Consider the following 27640-nt stretch of genomic DNA (forward strand, 5'->3'; position numbering starts at 1 on the left):
AACGTCTATCGATCTTAGCACAGAGTTGCTCTTTTGATAATCAGAACAGGAGAATATTACTTTCAGAAATTTGAATTCTTCCCCTTATGGTTACTGGTCTGTAATTTTTAGTAGATAAAGCTCTGGAATCAGACAACATTAAGTATTTTTACTTAGCATGGGTTTATTGTTGTTATTAGAAATCCTTTCTTAAATAGCACCACCTTTCTTGAAGCTCAAATAGTTTATAACAAATTTTAAAAATGCAACTTACTGAATTTTAAGATAACTAGTTTAAAATATGTAACAGATTATATAGCTTGGAACTCAAGATTAAATCATCCCTAACTAAGGTAGGGTTTGTGGTCTAAGTCTCTAAGGAATCAATCACCCCAGATTATCATAAATATCTATTACCATTATCATCAGGAAAATAAATTTAAAAGGACTCCACTGTGGAAATTTGCTTCAAGATAGTCCAAACAATTTTATAATCATTACCTACTATTCTTTATACAAACAGCTACCACAATGCCAAATGTGTCATTACTGTATTAATCAATATGGAAAGTATTATGTTAAGCACTGTTTTGCTCAGTACAAACAGCACTGAGTTAGTTACTGGGTTTTCCAAGAAGCTACCTTGGTTAAGAGGTGACACTACATTGACAAATATTAAAGTACAAAACACTCTAAAGGCTACTATTAATTGGAATTCTGAAATTTCTTCTCAAATGAGGCAGGTTTTGTGTTTGCTGGATGTTCAATATTTTATTTAGAAGAGAAAATACAGGAAAAAAGGCCACACATCACAAAAATAGCAATATACAACACACAAAAATTCTAAATGGACTTTGGGTATCTTTATTGTTTAACTCTGTAAGCTATCAAATTTTGCAACTTTCTACTCTACTCTATGTGGCAATGTTACACATGCCAAGCTAAAATAACGTTAACAATAATGGTATAAAGCCATCTGAATAGAAAGAAACCAGAGTCATAAACATGCTATACCCTATTGTGATACATATATAGAAAAGATGCATTTTCTTGCCATTTGAAACTCACAGCTATGAGATTTAGAGAAGCCAGCTCAAGTTAAAAAAACAAAACCAAAACAACAACCATGCAGAGCTATCACTCAACTCTATATAGATCAGTGGCCAAAAGAGAAATCTTGGAAGTTAATATGTCAATACTAACAATTTTTAGAATCTAACTTAAAGACCTGCACAAGTGGTATATTTTAGTGAGTAAAGTATCTTCATTTTAGAGAAGGGTAATGATAATAAAAATAAAACAATGTTCCCCAAAGCAAAAGTTTCATCTCTTCAGATCAAAAGCAACATACAACTGAGAATTACAATCTCATCTTCTAAGGTAAGTTCTTGTCAAATGCTGTATAACAGCAAGTCAAACTCAATCAGTACATCAACTGAAAAAAAGTACTCAACTATTTTTGTAGACAGTTCAGTAAAACAAAACTTGGTAGGAAAAATATTAGTATGAATCAAGCTATGAATGAAATTAAAAAGAACATAGGAAGTGCAATATAAATATTTTAAAGCACAAATCACTAAAAAATCCAAAGTGATGACTTAAGATCTCAAGTTATTAGGATCCTGCTTTTCTGTGTAATTAAAAGCTGTTGTGCTGCTGCAAGCCTCTATTACAAATGCAGTCAGAAAATCTACACAAGATTTCTTCTATCTAGTGGCTTCTAAAGTTACTTTAAACAATGAGAAACACAAGCTTATGTAACAATGTATTCCAACAATCAGTTACCCTTGTTTTGAACTGGCTGATCACACAAACTGGGATGTAGAAAAGCGTATTTGCTATTATTGGCTGATTGTTGCAACACAAAAATGCATACATGAAATAGTTAAACACAGCACACAGTATTACACCAAAATGTTTTTCTCATTTCAAGTTTATTAAAACTTTAGCAGTACAAATTATCCAGGTTGCAGATTATCAAAAGATCAACTCAATAAAGTCCACATTAAAAAAAAAAAAAAAAAGACAAACATAAAACCCAAAAACAATGAAAAGAGGGAAACAACATAAAGGAGATTCATCAGCAAGTCTTTAAAACTTAAAATTTGAGACAGAATGGAAATAAGTTTACACAACTCACTCATCCACTTTTATCTTCATCTGTTCCAGGGCTTGATTCATGATCAAATTTTTTATTTTTATCATGTATGTGGTCATTTTCTTGACTCTTTGATTTTTGGTTTTCTTTTTCCACTGAGGACCTGGTCTTCTCATCCTCCTTATTTTTCAATGTGGAGAACTTTAATTCATTGTCCTGACTACTGTGTTTTATTTTTGAGAATGGACTTTGATCTCTATCAGCCTTTTTTTCCCTATTATTATTTGAGCTATTATGATCACGACTTTTAGAGTACATTCTCTTGTCACCCTCAGAATTTTCTTTTCTGTGTGAACTTTTACTTTCTTGGTTTTTATATTTTTCTTTGTTTCTGCTTTGACTTTCTTCTCTCTCTGAACTTCGTGAATCTCTCCTCCGCCTCCTCCTATCTTTACTTCTCGATCTTCCTGGTGTTGCTCTTCTCTCTCGGCTTCGGGACCTTCCTCTTCTCCTGTACTCTTGCTCCCTGTATCTATGGTACTCCTTGCTCCTGCTGCGATCTCGGTCATGGCTTCTAGATCGCACTCTTCTGCTCCTGTCCCTACTTCTGCTTCGGTCTCTTGTTCTACTATTGTAACTGTGTTTGCCTTTAGTGACATCACGTTCTCTACTCCTAGACTGTGCACGTCTATCTTTTTCCTTACTTTTATTATGATCATGCTCATTACTTTTTGATTCTAACTGTTTAGATTTCTCTTTACTTCTACTTCTTTCCTGATCTTTTCCTTTAGAATCACACTTTTCTTTTTCTTTAACAATCTCATGATCCCTTTCTTTACTCCTTGACCTCATCCTCTTTTCTTCATGTCTATTATGCTTTGTGTCTCTTTCTTTACTCTTTGATTTCTCTTTGCTCTTACTCCTACTTTTAGATTTGGCCCGTTTCTTCACTTTGTTTTTATTATATTTATCATCTTTTTCTGAATTTCTTCTGATGTCTCTCTCCTTACTGTTAGATTTATGGTCTTTAACTTTCTTTTCCTTTTCATTTTTTCTGTTTGGACTCTCAGACACATGCCTGTGATCAGTTATTTTTTTCTCTTTTACTCTAACTGGGCTTCTTTGATTTTCTTTTAGTTCATTTAATTCACTCCTAAAAATGAGAAAAAAAGTTTTTTGGAAGTTTTATTAGAAAACGGATGGTGTCCATTATTAGCTAAAATGGTATTCTATTTTCCTTTAAATACTCAGAAATAAATGAAATGGCTATAAGTAAAACTTTATGCATAAGAGTAAAAAAATACTTGTCACTACATTTGAAATAATATAGTTAAATCTTACTTATCCCCTTTGATCCATCTTTCACCACTTGATACCCTCATTCTTTGTGCTCTCTGCATCTCTTGCCTCCAATGTGGAGGAGTCTCACTACGTCTGAAACGATCCCTTGATCTGGATCTAGAAGGAGTTCGGTAACGCTTAAGAAAATAAAAAGGGAAAAAAATTAACATATAAAAATATAAAAGCACTGCAATAATACCTGAAGTATATACATTTCTAGGTTCAAGTATACCCTATTTCTTATACCCTCTATAATAACTAAAATTTCCTAATTTTCAGGTATGAAACCAGTGAGGTGAAAATACTTTAAACAGACACTCATACTGTAAATTCCCAATAAAAAGCATTAGCCACACAAACTCTAGCCACTTATGTCCTCTCTGTAGAACTGTCCTATTTAAGTGATACTACTATCAAGTAGTACCCTTACAAGTAGAACCCTTACAAGTTGCCAAGTTCCAATTTGGAAATATATATTCTTGACGTGTCAAAGCAAACATTTCCCATATTATGAGAAAAACTGAGTAAATGCATTGATGTTCATTTATTCCACCAATATTTACTCAGCTCTTAGAATGGCCAACTGCTCTACCATGTATTGAGGAAACTTTAGTGAGCCAAGACATATCTGGATTTTGGTCTTTTAGAAGTTGTATTCTACAAGGCTAGGAAACCCACAGACAGATATATAATCACAGATACTAATAAGCATAAATGCAGCTATAATCAGAATCAGTGTAAAAGAAGTACAAGGTGCTCACAGAATATGTAACAGAGAGATCTGGCTTAGTACAGGGAAAGTTAAATATAACTTAAAAAGCTGAAAACTAACATGTATGAGGTATGAGAAGTTACAAAGGCAAGGGTAATGAAAAGGAAGTAAAAGTGAGAATGGATGGGTAAGGAAGAACATGTGAAGCATGAAAAGTATATTTGAAGGTTCTGAGACAGGAAAAATACCATTTGTTAGAAATGATCACAAGATAGATCAGTATGGCTGAAGATAAAAACTGTAAGGGAAAGTAGTACTCGAGAGCACTGATAAGGTAAGCAAGGGCTAGATTTTGTGAGGTCTCATAGGCCATGGTAAAAATTGTAGATTTACCCTGAGATCAATGGCAAAGGAGTGATATAATCAGATTTTCATTTTTAAATGACTATTCTGGATGCTGTTTAGATAAAGAATTGTTATCAGTGATTCTCCAAATGTGATCTAGGGATCCCAAGACTCAGGGGATCTGTGAAGTCAAAACTATTTTCATCAGTGAATCATGTTACTTGCCTTTTTCACTTTCGTTCTTTCATTATCGTACAGGGGAGTTTTTCAGACTACCCGACATTTTAGTATCTTTGCTTTCATTGCTAACGGAATGTGTGCTTATACATTTCTACATTTTTAATAGTTCTTGGTTTTAATTTCTAAAACAGTAAATATAGATAGATATAATCCACATTACAAAATCTTTGGGTCTAAGACCCTAAGACAAAAAAGTTTGGGAGCTGCCATGAGAACAGTTAGAAGGCCACTTACAGTTCAGAGAATATACAAAGGTAAACTAAATTAAGATGTGGGAGTAGAGCTTGAGAGAAACAGATGGATTTCAAAGTATTGAGAAGGTTGAACTGACAGGATTTGGTGATGGACAGCAGAGAAATGAAATCATTCTTGGGCTTTAAGTAACTACACAGGAGGTGGTATCTGTCACCCGGAACACGAACCTAAGGGAGAATTACACCTAAAGAGGAACTGCCTATGCTCAGGATTATATATGCAGAGTTTGAGGTGTTTGTGAGGCAACCAGCCAGCTGTCAGATAGACCCTGGTACCAGAAGAGCAAATGAGAATTATCAATATATAGTAGCCACTGAAGCCATGAGAGCGATGAGACCACCAAGGAGCAGGTGCACAACGAAAAGAGTTGGAACCCACGATACTACACTATGAAAGGCTAGCTATTGAAGTATGAACTGGCATTGGAAATTCAAAACAGACTGGCCAGAGACAGAAAGAAAATACGATGGAAGCAAAGGGCAAGAGTATTACAAGGAGGGAGATTAAGTAAGACAAAGACTGAAAGGACTCGCTGGATTTTGTGACATGTAGCTAACCATATAGCAAGTGCTATTTTCAACAGAACAGTAGAAGACAAACTGAAACAGTTTAGGAAGTAGGAAATGAGTAGGAAGTGAAGAAATAATAAACCAAGTATAGCTCGGTTTCTAAAAAGTTTTGAAAGCACAAGATATTTAAATTGATAGGGAGGGGGCGCCTGGGTGGCGCAGTCGGTTAAGCGTCCGACTTCAGCCAGGTCACGATCTCGCGGTCCGTGAGTTCGAGCCCCGCGTCGGGCTCTGGGCTGATGGCTCAGAGCCTGGAGCCTGTTTCCGATTCTGTGTCTCCCTCTCTCTCTGCCCCTCCCCCGTTCATGCTCTGTCTCTCTCTGTCCCAAAAATAAATAAACGTTGAAAAAAAAAAAAAAAAAAAATTAAATTGATAGGGAGGATCCAGTAAAGAGAAAGAGAATGAGATATAAGAACCAGGTTAATTTTTATGAATTTTTAACAAGATTAGCAATACAGTGGTCAGGAAGTAACATGGGGGCACAAAACACTGACTTCATTTTACACTGTGTACATGTAAAATCTATTAATATCCCATGCATTTTCAGTTTAGAAATACCAATATAAAGAAGTTACTATAAAAAGAGAATATATAATTGAATATCCATACCTACTCTAAATTTTAGTTACTTATGTACAAAACAGTATTTAAGAAACATTCGAAAATTATGATAAATGCCAATATTATCAAGATTTTTGGGAAAAGAATCACCTACCCTTGGTCCTCTTCCTTTAATTTTCCTGCCAGACCTAGTAACTAAAAGTCGCCTCTGGTATGAAGCAGGCTGGGAGTTAGGTGGATTACTAGAAGGAAGCAAGGGAAAAATTAAAACATACAATTTTATAAAAAAATGAATCTAGAAAATTTGGCTTTATGGATCTAAACTAATTTAAAAACTTAAAAATCAGTAGTTCTCAACCAGGAATGTTATCAATTCCTAGTAGGTATCTGGAAAAGTATGGGAGCATTTTTCAACTGTCAATGACTAGAGAGTGCTATTGGTACTTAGAGCCACGAGTCAGGAATGCTAAAGTCTTATAGTGCACGAGGATGAAGAACTAACTATTCTGCCCGCAAATGTCAGCTGTGTGCTGAGAAACACTGCTATATAACCATTTTTAAGATGAAATAAACTTGACAGTGTTAAGGAAAATCAACACAAGAGTTCATATAGCTCAGCACTGGTTGGATGCCACTGAGAGAACAATTTTAAAACTATCTTATTCCAAAGTAGCTTATAATCCCTTAAGCATTAAGCACTGTTAAAAGAACTACAGAGAAGAGTAATTAATGAGAAGTAAGCAGACACAAGCTGATGTGAATTAACAAAACGTTTACACCATGGTTTAGTACCAAAGTTTACATCAAAAAGGGAAAACTGTTTTCAAAAAATAATGAGTTAATACTTAATTAGCATAAACAATACACATATAAGTTATGTTTTGAAAAGTTGATTGTAAAGTAGTTCAAACATTTTCTCAGCAATATTTATTTCCTTAAAAATATTCTTTCTTAACACTTGAGGAAAAATTAACTCAATCCAATCCATCAAAATTACCTCAAGTTTCACACAACTAAAACTTTTTTTTTTTACACTAAGACTTATTTTTATATTTTTACTCTAGTGTGAAAGTATAGGGGAGATACTCTGAATTTTATTACTTTTATAACAACAAATTTCTAGTCATAAATAAGAAAAAGGTCTCAATCTTTTTTCTGTTTTTGTACATAATTATTAAAATGATTTATAAAGAATCAAAAAGCCTACTAATACTAATTACATGAATTTATGGAGAAAAATCTTCGAAGAAGTTCTATATGGTATCAATTTTCATTACTAGAATACTATAAATTAGACATGGAAAACAGCCTTTTTGCCCCATTAAAGGTTCTTACTTTTTTAAAAGTAAAGTTTAATATATTCAAATAACACAGTAAGCTTGTTTTAAATGGAATTGGTTTGAAGTGGAATTGGTACACATCTTTTTGGTATCTGCACTGCTTACTTTTTAAAAAGTAACTTTTTACTCCAAATCTGTTTGAATTAAGTCAGTTTATCTTATCAGCTATGTAGTTATTAGCAAAAAGGACCTTTGTTAGCATTATCCTATTAAAAATATTTCAATGTTGGGACAAGGTCACCAATTAAATCTTGTTTAAAGTAAGACTTAAAAAAAGTTCAATTATGAAGAGTGCAGGGCACTCTATAAGATATACACATTCACATACCACTCTCTCTCTCTCTCCCTTTCTCTGTTTTTCCTTTCTTTTTCATCCGCTTTAGGGGGACTTTTTCTCATTAGGAATCGATTTTCAGGTATAGGAGGGATCTCTTCTGGACGGACAGTAGACTGCGGTTGTGCTTCAAGATTTTCAGTCTCACTTTCGCTAGATGCGCTTAACAGAAAACACACAAAACAAATTCCATTTGGTTATTATGCACTTATCCCAAATTTCCAACTGTTGGGATTTCTTTCCTTTTTAAGAAGTCACAATACATATGCCATCCTGCCCCCAACTGCAAAGATTCAATTACAAAGGGAAAAATCCTCCTTCATTCCTCTCATAAACCAACCCAAAACCCAAACCAACTGTTTCCATTATCACATTCTCAGAAAGTATTTTCCAATAAAATGGTTCTAAAATATGGAACTCCATTGCCACTGTACTCTGATAAATTTAAAAGTTAAAAATGTAGGTAAAGAAATTAATTGCTTTAAAAGCAAAAGACATACTAAGACATGTTTTAGTACAAACATAGATTATTTCAGACAAAACAGAAAAGAAAGTAAATGCACTGACATTATTTGCTTTTACTCTTGTGCTATCATAGCAACAAAAGAAATAAAGGACTAAAAAAGCAAGACAGATTGTTACAAACAATAAAGACAATAATCACCGGTTTCCTGCAATTCTCACTAATCCTCTATTCCTCCTATAAAACATAAACCTATGAACCCAAAAGATCATTTCACTAAGTTCAGAGAAACAACTGAATTGAATGGTTTTACTGAAAATGGAAATGAATGTACCTAAATTTAATCTATAGACTACAGAATCAAAATGGTCTTACACTTGGGGCACGTGCGTGGCTCAGTCGGCTAAGCATCCAAACTTTAGCTCAGGTCATGATCTTGCAGCTCATGGGTTCAAGCTCTACGTTGGGCTCTGTGCTGACAGCTCAGAGCCTCCTTCGGATTCTTGTCTCCCTCTCTCTCTGACCCTCCCCTGCTTGCTCTCTGTCTCTCTCAAAAGTAATAAATAAATATTTTTAAAGAATGGTCTTCTACTTCATGGTATGGAGTATTTCTCACTATTTTCATATTGCCATATAATCGATCCAAAATCCCAAAAGATTTACTTACAAACAGAAGGGAATAAGAATATAAAGCCTGTATTATAAAAGTAAAGTTAAAACCTTTTCTTGCTTTTCTTTCGCTTCTTCTTTTCTTTCTTGTGTTTTCGGGAATTTTTCCTATGTTTCTTTTTTCTTTTTTTTGATTTCTCTTCAGAAGCACTTTCTGAATCAGAAGAATCAGAAGAGGACTGAGAATCACTTGAGCTATCTGAGTCACTAGATGAGGAGGATGATGATGATGATGACTTATGTCTTTTCTTTTCTTCTTTCTTAGCTTTAATAAAAAACAAAAAGGTTTTTGGTCAACACTTTTTAGACAGAAATTTAGATTTGCTGCAGATCCTCACTAAGTCCAGTACTTAACACTTAGCTCATCCAGCTATCTGAACTGAGGGGTACAGAAAAGGAGTCAAGATTTAGGGTTAGAATACAGGTCTCTGGATTCACAGATCAAAGTTGATCTACTACACTAAGGAACTGGAAAAATAACAGGTAGGTCTAAAACACTAATTTTAGGAAACATTTGAAGGATTGTTTCTAAAAAGCATAGAACTATTTAAGAGTCCAAGATTCTAATCTTCTTGTGGTTTTTTACTTTTTATCTTATTACCAAGATTAGAGGTAGAACTGTAGAAGAGAAATAACACATACAAAAAAATATTCCACACGAATGTGGAAAATAAGAAACACGACTCCGCTGACATTGGCTGGTTTCAATGCCTGAGCATTCCTCTAATGATTAAGAAATTTAGCTTAGTTGAAGAGCAGACTTAGCATAGAGGGCAGTGATTTACCAATGGTTAATAACTAGGATTTGGTGTCTCTACAAAAAGTAATTTCAAATTGAAATTTTATTTTAATTGAAATGGATTCCCAAACTCAACGCTTTAAGGACTAGGCACCTTAACATAAATAAGTGAAGTTAACCAGGTGTGCTACAACAAGAACTGGGTAAATATAAGACAAACCGAATAGAGTTTGACTCCTCTAAAGGTATTCTAATTCAAACCACGGTGGACTTAGAGTGAAATCAGGCCAAAGATGGGACAATATCAATATATGGAGAACTATAATAAACTGGAACACATCAAACATATTAGAATCCATCAGTTCATATTGGTAAATAAAATATAAAGCATTTACTTGTTTTTCCTTATATAAACTGTGCCACAGGCTAAACAAACAGTAGATGCTCTTTATCACAAGTTTTCCAAAGAATAAATGAAGCAGGAATTTGCCTCTAACTACAAAGTTATATGAAATGGATAAAAAAAACATTACATAACAAAGATGCAATCAGTATAATCCATTGTGTGCAATAATGGGAAACACTACAGGATAAATGACCTAGCTTGTACAACAAAAAATCTCAAGGAAACATAAAGGAGATGGTAGAGGGAATCTATTAAAAACAAAATTAAAAGAATCTTACAACCCCCATGTCTGAACCTTACTTGGATTCAAACTCAAATATTAAAAAAAATAACATTAATGAAATAATTAGAAATTTGAACAGTCAGGAATATTTAGAAATATAGATAGGTGTACGTGTGTATGTGTATACCTATGACAATTTTTTTTAAAGAATAATTTTATGGATCAAATAATGAAAAAATTATTGATTAAATGTTATGCCTAGAATTTGCTTTAAAGTACCAAAGGGAGGGGCTCGTGGGTGGCTCAGTCAGTTAAGCACACAACTTCAGCTCAGGTCATGATCTCGCAGTCTGTGGGTTCAAGCCTTGCGTCAGGTTCTGTGCTGACAGCTCACAGCCTGGAGCCTGCTTCGGATTCTGTTTCCCTCTCTCAATGCCCCTCACTGGCTCGCTTGCGCACACATGCTCTCTCTCAAAAATAAACAAACATTAAAAAAAAAAAAATTTTTTTTAAATAACAAAGGGAGAAATGACCAGGATATAAGTAAAATGAGGTTGGCCATGACTTAATTGTTGAAGGTGGGTAAATGAACACTGTTGTTTGGTTATAGTACTTCAACTTCTTTGGACTACTGGTTGTTTATAGACCTTAACTGAAAGGGTTAACTGCTGGTTTATAACTTTTCCTTTAGCCTCAGGAACACCTGAGGCACAAGTGCCATATCATTCTTGAAACCCTTAACTCAGAATTTATAGGAGTGTACTAATTCCAAGATAAATGACAACCGGTCTGAAATTACTATGTCCTTTACCAAGGACTTGCAGTTCACTGCCAAAATAATTTTTCCAGTACCAATGAATGCTAACACATTGGAGTATGGGTACAAGGTATAAAAGGTGAAGGGACACCAGGTAATGGTTTCATCACACAGTCATGTTCCTCTGGATCATGAAAATAACAAGTGTGAGATGCCTGGGACATACACAAGCTCTGCCTGGAAATCATGAGATCTCCACTATGTTGTTGCTGTATAAACTGTTCTGTTTCCTGTCCGGTGTATCTTTTTAACTTTTCATTTTCTGAAAAGTTTGAGAGACAGAGTGCAAGCAGGGGAGGGGCAAAGAAAGAGGGAGACACAGATTTTGAAGCAGGCTCCAGGCTCTGAGCTGTCAGCACACAGCTCAACGTGGAGCCCAAACCTATGAGCTGTGAGATCATGACATGAGCCAAAGTTTGCTGCCAAACTGACTGAGCCACCCAGGCGCCCTGGGTATTATCCTTTCTTAGAGGAAAATAAACTTAGTGCTGAATGAAGTCTATTTTGTCTCATGAGTTCAATCGTTAACCTGAAGCCAAGACTACTACTGTTGAGGCAGAATAGGTATCTTTTAAACATGTATAAACTGAAACATCTACTTATATATACTACAAACCTGAGAGATGGGTGGGTGGCCACGGGTAATCAAACTTAAAACAACTGAAGGAATAAATTAGTAATAAGTAACCCTAAATAAAAATTTAAGAGCACATAATAGGCAAGCAAAATAAAAATATCCCATATTAATACAGTAATGCTTTAATTGATTACCATGATTACTAGCTCCAACCTATATTTTGCAATGAGATTCTTTCCTATGAGAAATATACTGCAGTTGGTTTATTTAACAAACAAGCCTATTCTCCCCACCAAATGTACTGAATATATTTCAAATAACTATTATTTAGTTCACACATGACTTTTCAAGAAAACATCTGAGCGAAGCAAGATATCACAACAATACGAAATGCCGGAACTATTTGTATGGTAATATAATCTGCCTGAATACCAGATGACATCTACTATACAAGGAAAATAAACTGTGTTTTAGGAAAAATGCCCTGGAAGAGAACTTAGAAAGCTCTAAGGTTAAAAAGGTGTCCTCTTCTGATGTTTGTCAATATTACTTTTTTTTTTTTTCAACGTTTATTTATTTTTTTGGGGACAGAGAGAGACAGAGCATGAACGGGGGAGGGGCAGAGAGAGAGGGAGACACAGAATTGGAAACAGGCTCCAGGCTCCGAGCCATCAGCCCAGAGCCTGACGCGGGGCTCGAACTCACGGACCGCGAGATCGTGACCTGGCTGAAGTTGGACCCTTAACCGACTGCGCCACCCAGGCGCCCCTCAATATTACTTTTTTTTTTTTTCAATGTTTATTTATTTTTGGGACAGAGAGAGACAGAGCATGAACGGGGGAGGGGCAGAGAGAGAGGGAGACACAGAATCGGAAACAGGCTCCAGGCTCTGAGCCATCAGCCCAGAGCCCGACGCGGGGCTCGAACTCACGGACCGCGAGATCGTGACCTGGCTGAAGTCGGACGCTTAACCGACTGCGCCACCCAAGCGCCCCTCAATATTACTTTTTAAGTGAAATTTAGTTTACATGTCCCTTTCCTATGATCTGCTCAGAAAAGGAGAGAAAATGAGAAAGAAATGGCAAGTTAAAGAAGAGTAAAAAGGCAAAAAATAGAGACATGACAAAATCAGTATTAGTTCTAACAAAATGTATCCGGATTCTCAAAATCTGTGTTAAAACTAAAATAAAAATATGATTTAGGCACATTGAGAATCTGACTGAAACTTTATCCTTCTCAGAAAAGTAAGTACAGATGACCAAACCCCTGTACAGTCAAAAATCCACATGTAATTTTTGACTCCACAAAAACTTAACTGCAGGGGCGCCTGGGTGGCGCAGTCGGTTAAGTGTCCGACTTCAGCCAGGTCACGATCTCGCGGTCTGGGAGTTCGAGCCCCGCGTCGGGCTCTGGGCTGATGGCTCAGAGCCTGGAGCCTGTTTCTGATTCTGTGTCTCCCTCTCTCTCTGCCCCTCCCCCGTTCATGCTCTCTCTCTGTCCCAAAAATAAATAAACGTTGAAAAAAAAAAAGATTTAAAAAAAAAAAAAAAACTTAACTGCAAACAGCCTGTTCGAGTAACATATTTTGTATGTTAATGGATTATATACTGTATTCCTAAAATAAGAGAAAAATATTAAGAAAACTGTAAGGAAAGAAAACACATTTACAGTACTGCACTGTATTTCTATATTAAAAAAAAATCCATGTATAGGTGGAACCATGCAGTTCAAACCTGTGTGTTCACAGGTCAACCATATGTTTAACTGAACAGTATATAGATCTATACCCACCATGATGCCATGATACAAAAATAAAGAATAGTAGAGTTTATGGGGAAATTCCATAATAAACTCATAAGACATGCACCTTCCCTCACAGAGTTTAGAATCTATTTAGAAAATAAGACCAAGAAGTGTGAACTCAATAGCAAACAGCATCAGAAAATACACATGTAAGTACTAAGTGTTCTAAAAACTCTGACTATAGGGGCACCTGGGTTGAGTGTCCAATTTCGGCTGAGGTCATGATCTCATGGTTTGGGGGTTTGAGCCCCATGCCAGGCTCTGTGCTAACAGCTCAGAGCCTGGAGCCTGCTTCAGATTCTCTGTCTCCCTCTCTCTCTGCCCGTCTCCTGCTTGCACTCTGTCTCTCTCTCTCAAAAATAAACACTAAAAAATGTATATATATAAAAAAAGAAACTGACTATAAATTGTATATATAGGGATTTAGAAGACAGTATAGTCAATAAGGAAAAGAGTAAAGTAGAAAGGCTTTGAAGAATTACAGTCATTTCCACTGTTATACAACCTATGTATTCCTATAAATCACTGTGCTATATATGAAAAATTGCACAAGAAAACCCACATGGCTTATGGGAAAAATGGGGAAAGGGGCGCAAAATTCAAACTTCATCAATGATACATAAAAAAGAATAAGAAACTAATAAAAATAGCAGCAGAGTTTTACACATGTTAAATGGTTAAGAAATACATAAATATGTGGGAACGCAAACTGGTGCAGCCAGTCTGGAAAACAGTATGGAGGTTCCTCAAAAAACTAAAAATAGAACTACCCTATAATCCAGTAATTCCACTACTGGGTATTTACCCAAAGAATATAAAAACACAAATTCAAAAAGATATATGCACCCCTGTTTACTGCATCATTATTTACCATAGTGAAATTATGGAAGCTGCCCCCACTGATAGATGAATGGATAAAGATGTGGTATATGCACAATGGAATATTACTCAGCCATAAAAAAAGAATGAAAACTTTTCATCTGCAACAACATGGATGGATCTAGAGGATATTAATACTAAGTAAAGTAAGACACTCAGTGAAAGACAAATACCATATAATTTCACTCACGTGGAATTTAAGAAACAAAACAACGAACAAAGAAAAAAGAGACAAACCAAAAAACCCTTTATAAGACTAAAGAGAACAAACTGATAGTTACCAGAGTGGGACAGGATGGCTGAAATAGGTGAAAAGGATTAAGAGTACACTTATCATGATGAGTACTGAGTAATGTACAGAGTTGCTGAATCACTAAAACTAATATATCAATCAATCAAATGGTGAAAGGAATTTCTCCAAATAGAAAGGAAATAACAGAAAGTGACTTGGAATTTCAAAAAGAAAAAACAATAGAATGAGTAAAAGATAAGGGATAAAGGAATGATATCAGTTCATATAAATGGTTCTTAAATTAGAAGATGTTAACATCAGGGATGCCTGGGTGGCTCAGCTGGTTAAGCAACTGACTCTTAATTTCAGCTCAGGTCATGATCTCAGTTTGTGAGACTGAGCCCTACATTGGGGTCTGCACTGACAACACAGAGCCTGCTTGGGATTCTCTTTCCCCACTTCTCTCTCTGCCCCTGCCCTATTCTCTCTCTCAAGATAAATAAAACTTAAAAAACAAAACAAAACAAAACAAAACCAAACCCTAACCTATTATAAGGCTGGTAAAGATTACAAGTTTGGTTGGGCCACCTGGGTGGCTTAGCTGGTTAAGCATCTTGACTTCGGCTCAGGTCATGATCTCACGGTTCATTGAGTCAAGTCCCATGTCAGGCTCTGTACTGACAGCTCAGAGCCTGGAGTCTGCTTTGGATTCTGTGTCTCCCGCTCTCTTTCTCTGCCCCTCCCCTTCTTGCGCTCTGTCTCCCTCACTCAAAAATAAACAAACATTAAAAAAAAAAAAAGATTACACAGAGTTCGGCAATACGTGGCTTTGCAAAGTACATAAGGGTAATTTATTTTCTAATGTTTATTTTTTTTGAGAGAGAGAGAGAGAGAGAGAGCATGAGCAGGAGAGGGCAGAGAGAGAGAGGGAGACACAGAACCCAAAGCAGGCTCTAGATTCTGAGTTGTCTGCATAGAGCCTGACATGGGGCTCAAACTCACACACCATGAGATCATGACCTGAGCCAAAGTCAGACGATTAACCGAATGAGCCACCCAGGTGCCGCAGAAGGTAATTTATTTTCTTATATTCATTGGCAGTGTCTACCAAAATTATAAATGCATGACCCCTGTAGTCTATTAATTCCACTTTCAAGAATTTATTCTATGTGACCAAAATTCACATATAGACCGATATACAAAATGTGGGAATGAAAATTGATGGGCAGAGATTGGAAGAAGACTTTTCATTGACTGACTATCCTTTTTGGCCTCTAAATTTTCAACCAAATTAATATATTAAATGTTAAAAACTGTAGATATTTTAAAACTTCCAAGTATGACAATAATGGGATACTGCCAAAAAAACAAACAAAAAACCCTACTACTTGCCTTACCACTTACACAAAATCTGTTTCAAAGTATCTTTAACAAACATTTAAGTATCCTTAAGGTAAAAATGAAACACTACCTAAAGCAAAACCACAATGCAAGTTAAAAATCATAATGGGATGAAAATGAATAACAAAGAATAACACTTTAAACTTGTGGGCCATTTCTGGATAGTTTTTGACTATGTGATTTGCTTATCACTATGTAAAAGAATTTCCTAAACCTATTCACTGACCTTTTTGGAGGGTGGGGTAGGGTACAGTGTGATCTTTTTTTTTTTTTTTTTTACGTTTATTTTTGAGATAGAGAGAGACAGAGCATGAACGGGGGAGGGTCAGAGAGAGAGAGAGAGGGAGACACAGAATGTGAAACAGGCTCCAGGCTCTGAGCTGTCAGCACAGAGCCCGACGCGGGGCTTGAACTCACGAACGAACAGCGAGATCATGACCCGAGCCGAAGTTGGACGCTTAACCCACTGAGCCACCCAGGCGCCCCACAGTGTAATCTTATTAATTAGGTACTGATTCTACTAGTATGATAAAATAAAACAAACTCCAGAACATTTTACTTGTAAAGATTTCAGGTAAAAAAAAAAAAAATGCTGCCTTATTCATTTTTATTTGAGATCTATAGATTTTATATCAATGAATTTCACATGAAACCTTTATATTGAAGGCAATTTCTAGGGCATCATCAAATAGGATAGAATAAAGAATAGAACTATTCCTAAAATAGGTCTCCTTTAGGTATTTTCATTTCATATTACTGGTCTCATCTCCTAGATAGTTTCTAAGTTTAACATCCCACTATCTTCCAGCACAAGTTCCATCACCACTGCTCCTAATTCCAGGTTAAGAACAATGAATGGGATCCTCTTACTATATAAATGAATCTCTGGTGTTCTTTACCGTCTCCTGAGTACAAGATTCACTGACTGTTTCCCCTATTCTGTTTTTTTTTTTGTGCATTGCCAGGCAATGTTTCCTACCATATACAGGCAAAACTTCTACTCATACAACTATCTATTGTATATCCATCTGTAACTCAGCACTTATGTTTCTGTAATATAAAACTCTATGTAATATAGCAATGGCCCCATCTCTTATTGCATGGTCAAGGTATGTACAGACCTCTCTTTTAACCTGAGGTCATGCCAACTCCTGAAAAATCAGTAAGCAGCTTGACTTAGGTAGTGGTTTCATTCTTTGGTGGTCTATGTTCCATCCTCCATTCTGTCCCTTGACAGCCTCTACAGAAATGCAGTTTTTATTAGCCTCCAGTGTTCCATTCCTACATGTGTTGGAAGGTTCTTCTTCTTAACTCTGAACCTTCTCAGGTATATTCAAATAGCTACAAAAAACGGAATTTCCAATTCTGCAACAGCAAAAGGGATAAAGGCCCAAGAAGATTGCCCAGACTCACCAAGACCATATACAGGTGGGCCCAGACAGTCAGAATTCTTCAGAAGTCTTTTTGTTTTCTTTCAGGAAGTTAGAAAAAGAAAAAAAAAAGATTCTGTATTTATTTCTTTTTAAACTGGGGTGTAAATCTCTCAAACAAGATTTTAAATATAATGATGAACACCACAGTGTTGGATAAAGCTTTCTGACTGTTTCCAATTTAAAGCTGTAAGGAGGCCATCAAACTTACAAATTGGATGTGAGACACAGCTCTGCCTAAAAAAAGATTATATAGATGCATGACAAAATCCATTCTGACCAATGTTCTGAATAGTAATTAAAGGACTGCAGGGTAATAGGTTCCAAACTTTGTGACCTCAAATATATAGATCTTTTCATATTTCCACAGTATAGACCAGAACAGGGTAGGCATGGGAGTATGGCTTAAAACACACTTGACCTTTACATGAACTCCTGGGCAGACACTAATAAAGGGCCAAATGTTCCCTCCCCACCTGCTAAAACTGATAAGGGCAAGGTATGCTTCCTTAGCAAGAGTTTGAGGGACACACAGTAGGACACTAGATCAACTTTCAGCACAACTGTGTGGTCACAATGGCATCAGCAAAATTAGCATTTATTTCTACATGTGAAAATACATTATGAAGACAAATAATAACATACAAAGAGTGCACTCATTCACTTTCTCATTCTTTCAGCAATAATTCAAACACTGACCTTTTATTACTAAAAGAATGTTTACACCAAATTTATTAGAAAATCTATGCTTATGGTTTAAAATGTGCATTTTTATTACCCCAATTTCTTTCTAAATATATATACCACAGTATCCTTAACTTTTATAAGCAGAGAATATATCCTAACACAAGAGACCTTAAAGAGACACAAGAGACATAAAGTACAAGAAAAAACCCAAGTTTTTAGTAGAAAATAAAAGATAAAAATTTCCTAGATGATTTCAGAAGAAATAATGCCTTAAACGAAAATATTCCAATGATACTAACAGTCTTAAGGATTAAGTATCAGTATCAGGGTGTAAAATTTGCAAACATTAATTAGTTTTTGTTTTTTTTAATGTAAGATACTCAGTAACATCTCATTCTTCACTGGATCTTCACAAACACAAAACATATATTATACATGTTGTTTGTACATAAAGATAGACAGCCAGGCTTATGAATACCAGCAAGTTATATAAACAGTCCCATTATGAGCTGCGGCATATTCCTGCAATGGTTTACAAAGTATATATATATTTAATATGATAGAGAAGAAAATTATCAGAATCGAAGTGGAATACAGAAAACAGAAAATTAAAAATAAGCTTCTATGACTAGTTTGGGTGTTTTTAAATTAAAAGAAAACAAATGTGCCTATTTCTAAATGATACAAAGGAAATCAGTATACCTAAAACTTGAGAACAGAATGTTCTACTTAGGGCAATTCCGAAAAGAATGTTAAAGACTTTAATGAGTTAGCAATACATAACAGAAAAGGCTCTAAATCTGGAGCCAGCAAGCTTGGGTTTGAAGCTTAGTTCCCTGCTGTGGTAAAAACCTTAATCTTCTTGGGGCGCCTGGGTGGCGCAGTCGGTTAAGCGTCCGACTTCAGCCAGGTCACGATCTCGCGGCCCGTGAGTTCGAGCCCCGCGTCGGGCTCTGGGCTGATGGCTCAGAGCCTGGAGCCTGTTTCCGATTCTGTGTCTCCCTCTCTCTCTGCCCCTCCCCTGTTCATGCTCTGTCTCTCTCTGTCCCCCCAAAAATAAATACACGTTGAAAAAAAAATTAAAAAAAAAAAAAAAAAAAAAAAAAAAAAAAAAAAAAACCTTAATCTTCTTGACTATCCTCATCTGTAAAATGGGAGAGATTAGTACAGAGTTATTGTAAGGATCAGAATGGATTATAGGGGCACCTAGGTGGCTGAGTTGCTTAAGGGTCTGACTTGTGACTTTGGATCAGGTCATGATCTCACAGTTTGGTTGTGCGATGGAGCTCCGCGTGCATCTGTGCTTGACAGTATGGAGCCTGCTTGGGATTGTCTGTCTCTCTCTCTCTCAAAAATAAATAAATAAAAAAAAAAAAAAGAAAAGAAAAGATTATAGATGACTCTCACATTCGTTAAACATGAAAAACTAAGTATGGATACTATTCCCTAGACTAGTAAGAATAGGAAGAATATAGTCCATTTATTATTTTATTGTTTTCTACACAGGTAATCTCACCCCATTAATTTTAGGGTAACGAAGGACCCAATATTTGTCAAAAATAATGGCAGTTACGTATTTCACATATATAATATAAACACTTAAAACATTAAGTAAACAAAAAAATATTAAGTAAACAAAGTTCCATAATATCATACCAAACTATTGGTCATGTTAATTTCAAATGTTCTGGTCTAAGTAAAGAAGTTTCTCAAATATTCCAAATACTTCTGAATCTCAGTAGTGCATAAAGGGAAATAATTATTCCTTGAAGTTTCTTTATGTTATTCTCTTCAATTGTCATCGTCCCCCTCACTGTGTCTTTCTCTAGAAGAGTATTTATTTACCATGCTATTTATACAACTACAGTTAAAAAACAAAACAAAACAAAACCCCAAAACAAAGTGAAGGAGAAGGATAAATTATAGCAAACTAACAAGACGGGAAAATTAGAGGGGCACCTGGGTGGCTCAGTCGGTTAAGCGTCTGACTTTGGCTCAGGTCATGATCTTATGGTTTGTAAGTTCAAGCCCTGTGTTGGGCTCTGTACTGACAGCTCAGAGCCTGGAGCCTGCTTCAGATTCTGTGTCTCCCTCTCTCTCCGCCCCTCCCCCGCTCACACTATGACTCCCCCCCTCTCTCTCAAAGGTAAATAAACATTAATTTTTTTTTTAATGGGAAAACTAGATGACTCCATGGTAAATGAACAAAGTGTGAAGATAAAAGACATTCAGAAAACACAAATGCCTCATATATATGTTCACATTAGTATGAATTTCACACCAACAATTTAGAATGTCTCTGATCGTTTAGCATGCATAAGAATTATCAGAAATATGTGCTCGTTTTTACCTTTAGATTTGGGAATTAGCTCTCCACAACTGAGTATCCGCACCTCAGCAAATGGTTTGCTAGCTGCATCTGTTTTCTGATTTTCTATCTCTCTTACAACTTCTTGGCCAGATATCACTTGCCCAAAAACAACATGATGCCTAAAGAGTCAAGTAAAGATGACTAAATAAAAGCTTTTAATTGTAACATTAAAGTGGTCAAAAAATAAATTAAAATAATCTTTACCCATCTAAATGAGGAGTTGGCTTCGTTGTTCTTTGGAAGTCATCAGATAGAAGAATAAAAACAAAGTCAGAGAAAAACAAAGTTAGCATCTCTAAAAAGGAAAAGAAAATAACTGCATTGGAAACAAAGTTGCATACAAAGAAATCACATGTTATTTTAACATAACAGAATTTTATTACATTAACCTTAAGTCGAACAGAAAAAATTCAAGATGCTTTCTACATAATGTATTTTCAAAAACTCATTCTGATCATGAAAGTAATACCACTCATTGTTGAGAACTTACATGTTAACTAAAGTTGACATTTTGGTGTTATTTCCATTCATCCACGTTTCTTGCATGTGCCTGGGTTCTTACTGAACATGTAGAATGTTCTATGGTTTTTATAAATTCTATTGTATGAACAGACCACAATTTAACAAAAGATTCCACTAGTTTATGGGTTTAACAATAGTGCTTTTCAACCTTAACATTTTAAACAGTTAAAGCATAGATCAACTGCATAACTGTGGTTTTGTTTTCCACAGTTTCAGTCACCTATGGTAACCTGTGGTCAGTCCACAGTCTAGAAGCAGATGATCCTCCATCTGACATACTATCAGTTCAAAAGTAACCTAACACTACATCACAATGCCTGTTATTCACCTCACTTCATCTCATCAGGTAGGCATTTTATCATCTCACATCATCACAAAAAGGGTAAGTACAATACAGTAAGAGATTCCGATAGAGACCACATTCATATAACTTTTGTTACAGTGTATTGTTCTTTTTGCTATTGTTGTTAATCTCTTATTATCCCTAAATTGTAAGTTAAACTTTATCACAGGTATGTCTATATAGGAAAACATGTAATATATAGAGAGTTCAGTACTATATGAAGTTTCAGGCATCCACTGGGGGGAATCTTTGAAACGTACTTCCCATGAATAAAAGGGGACTTACTGTATATATTCAGATGGGCCTCACATGTGTTCTGTTGACTAGAACAGAAATGGTCCATATAGTGTTTGTAAAAATTTTAATTAGTTGCCAACATTAAAAGTTTTGGATACTTTGACTCAAAAATCCAGAATTCAGACCTTCTGGAACGCTGGAAGGTGTGGCGCCTGCATGAGGCAGTAACTGGTCAGGCTGACTATCCCTATCTTTTTAATACATGGATTATCAGTTTAGATTCTTGTCCCAGCAGGCTTTACTGGCTTATGTTACCGAAGATCCAAAGACCTTTGAGTTCATTTTCCCTGATATACAAACAAACTTCACATTGAAGAAATCTGGATTAAAACTTTTGACAAAATTCAAAATAAGCAAAAAGTCCTGCAAATGAAGTAATTTTGTAAAATCTTTTTTTCTACTCCACACCAAACTTAAAATCTTTGTAGTTGAGAAGATTGGTATTGGTGTAGAATGAAGATGGACACTGTATATCATTTATTATGTTAAAGAATCTTATCAAACAAGGCATTAGATGGGGTGCCTGGGTGGCTCAGTCGGTTAAGCGTCCGACTTGAGCTCAGGTCATGATCTCCTGAGTCATCAGTTGGGAGCCCCACACTGGGCTCTGTGCTGACAGTTCAGAGCCTGGAGCCTGCTTCAGATTCCGTGTCTCCTTCCCTCTCTGCCCCTCCCCCACCTGCACTCTGTCTCTCTCAAAAATAAACATTAAAAAAAGTTTTTAAGGGGCGCCTGGGTGGCGCAGTCGGTTAAGCGTCCGACTTCAGCCAGGTCACGATCTCGCGGTCCGTGAGTTCGAGCCCCGCGTCGGGTTCTGGGCTGATGGCTCGGAGCCTGGAGCCTGTTTCCGATTCTGTGTCTCCCTCTCTCTCTGCCCCTCCCCCGTTAATGCTCTGTCTCTCTCTGTCCCAAAAATAAATAAACGTTGAAAAAAAAAATTAAAAAAAAAAAAAGTTTTTAAAAAGGCACTAGAAATTTGGAAGAAGGAACACAATCTAAGCTAACCTTTGGTTAAAGCCCACCTGATACTAATTAACAAAAATTCAAACATGTTCATGTATTTTCATAAGTTCACCTTACATGTAAAACTAACCCCTTACTGTTTTCTTCCTACAACAGCTATGTTCACCTGAAGTTGCTTAAACCATTTAGAGATGTAAAAACCATTGTGTATACCCTATGTGTATTTGTATTACATGTTACATTCAACATATACATATATTGTGTATCTAGATTTAGTCAAACCTCACTTCACAGATTCCATAACTTGCAAGTTCACTTCCTCACTAGAATTCATTTATAACCCCTAAACCAATACTCTGCGTTTTCATGGTCATTCTCGAATTGGTGAAAAAGTGTATTGAAGAGGAGCAGAAAAACGAGAACTCTTATACAGTGCTGATAGAAATATAAAATGATGCAACCACTGTGGAAAACAGTTTAGTGGCTCCTCACAGAGCTAACCATAGACAAATATTGCATGATTCTGCTTGTGGATCTAAAAAAATTTTTTTTAATGTTTTATTTATTTTTAAGACAGAGAGAGACTGAGCATGAGTGGGGATGGGGCAGAGAGGGAGACACAGAATGTGAAGCAGGCTGCAGGCTCTGAGCTGTCAGCACAGAGCCCAACGTGGGGCTCAAACTCACGAACTGTGAGATCATGACCTGAGCGCAAGTTGGATGCTGAACCGACTGAGCCACCTGGGCGCCCCTGCTTGTATATCTAGAATAGGAAATTCATGGAGACAGAAAACAGAATAGAGGTTACCAGGGGCTGAGGGTAAAAAGAAATGGGTTAGTTTCTGGGACAATGAAACCATTTTGGAAACAGTGGTGACAGTGGCACAATTATATTGTGAATATAATTAATACCATTAAATTATACATTTAAAAATTATTAAAATGGCAAATTTCGTATCACATATGTTGCCACAATAAAAAAGTTTTTTAAGATTAAAAAACTGAAGTTGTCTCCTTTAAAAACAATAAAAACTAAACACAAGTTAAAGAAGGGTTACCTAGAAATTAAGAGAGATAAGGAAAAATCAACACATAGAGTGAAGATTCTGAGAATATATGTGAAGGATTACATAAACTTAACAGAGAAGTTTTGGATAGCACAGGAAGGGTTTTAATTTAAAGACAAACAAATGAAAACAGTGTTGTTGAAGATCTGGTGACACTGGAACTTGCATACTATACTGTTGATACTAGAGTACATTATATAGCAATATATATATATATATATATATATATATAGAAAGACTTAAAAATATGTAAACATTTCACTAGTAAACTTCTAGCAACTTATGTAAAATAGTTAAAAATGCTTCAAACAATAGGTACAACAATGTTCACTGCAGCAGTTTGAAAACCAGGAAGCAAGCCAAATGTTCAAAATTTAGATAAATAAAGACGGTCCTCAGTGGCTCAGTCAGTTAAGCATCCAACTCTTGATTTCAGCTTATGTCATGATCTCACGGTTTTGTAGGTTCAAGTCCTGCCTCAGGCTCTGCACTGATCCTGCAGAGCCTGCTCGGGATTCTCTCTCCCTCTCTCTGTCCCTCCCCTGCATGCTCACTCTCTTGGTCTCTCCCATAATAAATAAATAAACTTAAAAAAAAATTAGACAAATCAAGCATAGTACATTCAACCAATGGATTCACGTATAGCTATCAAAATATTAATACTTAGCTATGTGCAGAGATTTATATTGTATCCAAAGTTGATTATAGAGTGTATGCAACATTTAGGTTACATTTTTATTGCAGAGAAAGACATTCTGGGGACAGGAATTTTTTCTTCTATTTATCTGTGTTCTTATTTTTCTACAACCAACATGATATAAATTGTTTTCATTTAAAAAATCAGAAAGACAATTAATTGCCTTAAAAAGGCAATTAGTTGAATGAACTAGAGTCTATTCACACACCAGAGTAATATGCAGCTGCAAGATAAATGAAAAGGATCTCTATGAACTGATATGGAGTGATTTCCAGGATATACTGCTAAGTGAAAAGAACAAAAAACACTGTATGTAGTATGCTATCTGTTGTGTAAGAAAAAAAGGAAAATAAAAAAAAATATATATGTATCCGTGCTTATTTTTGTAAAAAGAAATAGAGGCAGATAAGCCAGAAACTAATAAGGTTTGGTTACTAATATGGATGGATGGGAATGGGATGAAAAAATGGGGAATAGCAATGGAGTGAAAAGTTAGGTGGATACGATACTTAAGAGGTATTCTTTTTGAATCACGTTTTATAAACTTAAAAAAAAAAAACAACTAAAAACTAATCATGGTGAGAGAACAAAATATAATCATACACCAATCAACCTAACATATTTTGAGCCACAAAACCACACAAAATTCACACCAAAACCACACAAAATTCACACCAAAAGGCACTAATCTGAGCCACTTTTAAACACAGTATTTTAACTACATACCCTCGGTCTAAAAACAAAAATAACTATAAGTAAATAGCAACTCTAGTTAGTAGGTTACTTTTCATAGAATAGAACAGCAAGTTTTTAAATAGAATTCAGCAAATGGGTAGAAATTCTGAAGATAATGGGAGCCAGGTTTTTCACTATTGAAGACGGGAATTACAAATATGGAATAGTAAATCACTGGAATAAGCCATATGGTGCTTACAGATTAAGTTCTTCTGAGACAAGGAGAGTCTAAGGCTATTGAGGAGAGCAAATCTGTACCGATAGGACATGATAAAAAATATGCACTGTTGAAGAGTCCTGGCCAAAATTTTTTGGGGTTCAGAATTGGAAGCATTAGCAGTACCCACTTTGGAGCTATAAATAATTTTTAGTAAGTACGCAAATTCACAAATATAGAATCTTTGAATAATGAGGATCAACTGCATTTCATTCTTTGTAAACAAGTAATTTATAAAGAGATACTCTGCAAATATTCTTATTATTAAACTTGTGCTCTAAATAAATAATTCTTTCCTCAATCAGTCATTATGGAGATGACTGCAAAATGGTGACTTTTCTATCATTCCTTTTAAATTTATTAGCTGACATTAACTAAGAAACAGCTTTGTCTTCTCCCTTATTATTTATTCATTTATTATTTATACCTGTACGGGCTGCTGGATTTCTATTTTATTTAATAATCCGATACTATCATTATTTATTTTGATGCTCAAATTTTCCTAATCTGGCCAGAGGGAACCTTATCCCTTCAGTCTGGCTCCTGTGTCCTTTTGACAAGTCTTCATCATTTGGAAACTTAAGCAGTACAGTTCAATTTCACTTTTGACAATTTTACTCTCTTCAACAATTCACTGTTCCCCTTCCTTCAAGAATTTTCCCCATTATGGATCCCTCTCCTATTTATTAGCAATCAATGAGAAATGACACACCAAAAAAGGGATATTTTAAATGATCACAGCATAAATACTTACATGAAGAACTGTGAACCGTTTGTGTCCTTCCCTCTGTTGGCCATAGACAAGAGAAATTCTTTGTTGTGTTTAACAGCAAAACTCTCATCTATAGAGAAGCGAAGTTTTCAGTTATATTATAGGCATAAACTCCAAAAAATTTCATTTTCACTCTTCATATCTTATTTTCATATGTGCTCTGTAGCACCAGACAAAATTTAGATTAAAGGTTAAAAGAAGAATCAAATATTAACCAATTCCTTCTTCCACCTTTTTAGATTAAAACATTTCTAATTTTCAATCCCTTGCTATAAATTCAAATACTATTATCACCCCCCTTTCTTTCCATTTGCATTTACTTGTCTTTTATATCATTTTGGAAAAGACAACACAATTTTCTTTGCTTATTCAAACAAAAAAATAAAACGTTCCTAAAAAAGGAAGAGAAAGAAACCAGATAGGATTCTTTTACACTTCCTCTGTTTCTTTTCTGAGCACAAAAAAGCACATATGGTTATTTTAAGCACAGAGAGGCACTCATTAACTTAATCTCTGCCACAGCATCATTTATTGCAAAGAGTAGCTTGCTTTGCAATCTTGGATTCGAATATGAGAACCACCCAAGTAGAACGTGAAATAAAATTTTACTGAATTCCTGAAGTGAAAAATATGAAATACGAAATTATTTCCACATTCATGTTTATAGTCTTTCAAATAATCTTCACATTAATAAAAAATTACAGAGAGAAAATTTTAATTTGAGAAAAACATTATCCAAAGTTTAAAATATCAAAGGGATTTTTTTTTTTTAAAGTGCACAGAAGGGGAGCCTGGGTGGCTCAGTTGGTTAAGCATCTGACTTATGGTATCGGCTCAGGTCATGATCTCACGGTTTCTGGGTTCAAGCCCTGCATCAGGCTCCACGCTGGCTTGGGATTCTCTTTCTCTTACTCTCTCCCTGTCCTTCCCCTGCTTATGCTCGCTCTCTTTCTCTCTCAAAATAAATAAACTTAAAAAATAAAAAAATAAAAAAAAATGCACAGAAAAATGGACCCACTAAACATGTGAGTACTGTTAGTATGAAATATTGCTAAATCTGTTTTAATAAAGATTAAGGTTAAGCTGTGGAAGTGCCCAATCTAGCACTATAATTCTAAGACTTTATTATAGATCATTGAAACCCTTCAAATAATATGATGTATTAATGTTCTAAACACACAAAAAATCCTACCTCTATAAAAAGTCTATCATATAAATTTTTTCACAAAAAGATTAACTTTTGGATTCACTGACTGTAGTTGGATATTAGTATACTGTTTAATAATCTTATTGATTCAATAGAGAAAAATGAAATACAGAATACATTAAAAATACAATTTAAATGTAAACATCTTTACCTTCAAAAAATCCTCCATAAATAGATTCCCCTCCTCGTCCATTCCCTAAGAATGAGAAACATGGACTCTTGAACTCCCAAGACAGTAATCTCTTTGAAGGCGCCACCTAAACAAAATGCTTCTTACAAAGTAGGTGCTTAAATGACTTTGAATCAAAAATACTCAAAGGTTCACAGCAAATCATAAAAGATATTAAT

At 35.4% G+C, this 27640-nt stretch overlaps 1 protein-coding gene across 6 annotated transcripts in view; it reads right to left on the reverse strand.

The window, feature by feature from the left end:
• Positions 1 to 1894: 1894 nt before the first annotated feature.
• PPIG (peptidylprolyl isomerase G) overlaps positions 1895 to 27640 on the reverse strand; it is a 42382-nt gene continuing 16636 nt past the window's right edge. For 5 of the 6 annotated variants that reach the window (XM_047082748.1, XM_047082749.1, XM_047082751.1 and 2 more), the window contains 9 exons: positions 27444 to 27488; positions 26068 to 26155; positions 20677 to 20706; positions 20452 to 20591; positions 8959 to 9172; positions 7770 to 7937; positions 6256 to 6343; positions 3419 to 3555; positions 1895 to 3230 (listed from right to left, as the gene is read on the reverse strand). In XM_047082748.1, the coding sequence (XP_046938704.1) occupies positions 2120 to 3230; positions 3419 to 3555; positions 6256 to 6343; positions 7770 to 7937; positions 8959 to 9172; positions 20452 to 20591; positions 20677 to 20706; positions 26068 to 26155; positions 27444 to 27488 (2021 nt within the window). In that variant the 3' untranslated portion in view covers positions 1895 to 2119. Of the gene's footprint in view, positions 3231 to 3418; positions 3556 to 6255; positions 6344 to 7769; positions 7938 to 8958; positions 9173 to 20451; positions 20592 to 20676; positions 20768 to 26067; positions 26156 to 27443; positions 27489 to 27640 lie in introns of those variants that run through there. The other variant, XM_047082753.1, reaches the window with a different exon arrangement.

This window comes from Lynx rufus, unplaced genomic scaffold (assembly GCF_022079265.1).
Source record: "Lynx rufus isolate CCGP_SWC_20201006 ecotype Redwood Valley unplaced genomic scaffold, mLynRuf1.p SCAF_2, whole genome shotgun sequence".
Taxonomy (NCBI): Eukaryota; Metazoa; Chordata; class Mammalia; order Carnivora; family Felidae; genus Lynx; species Lynx rufus.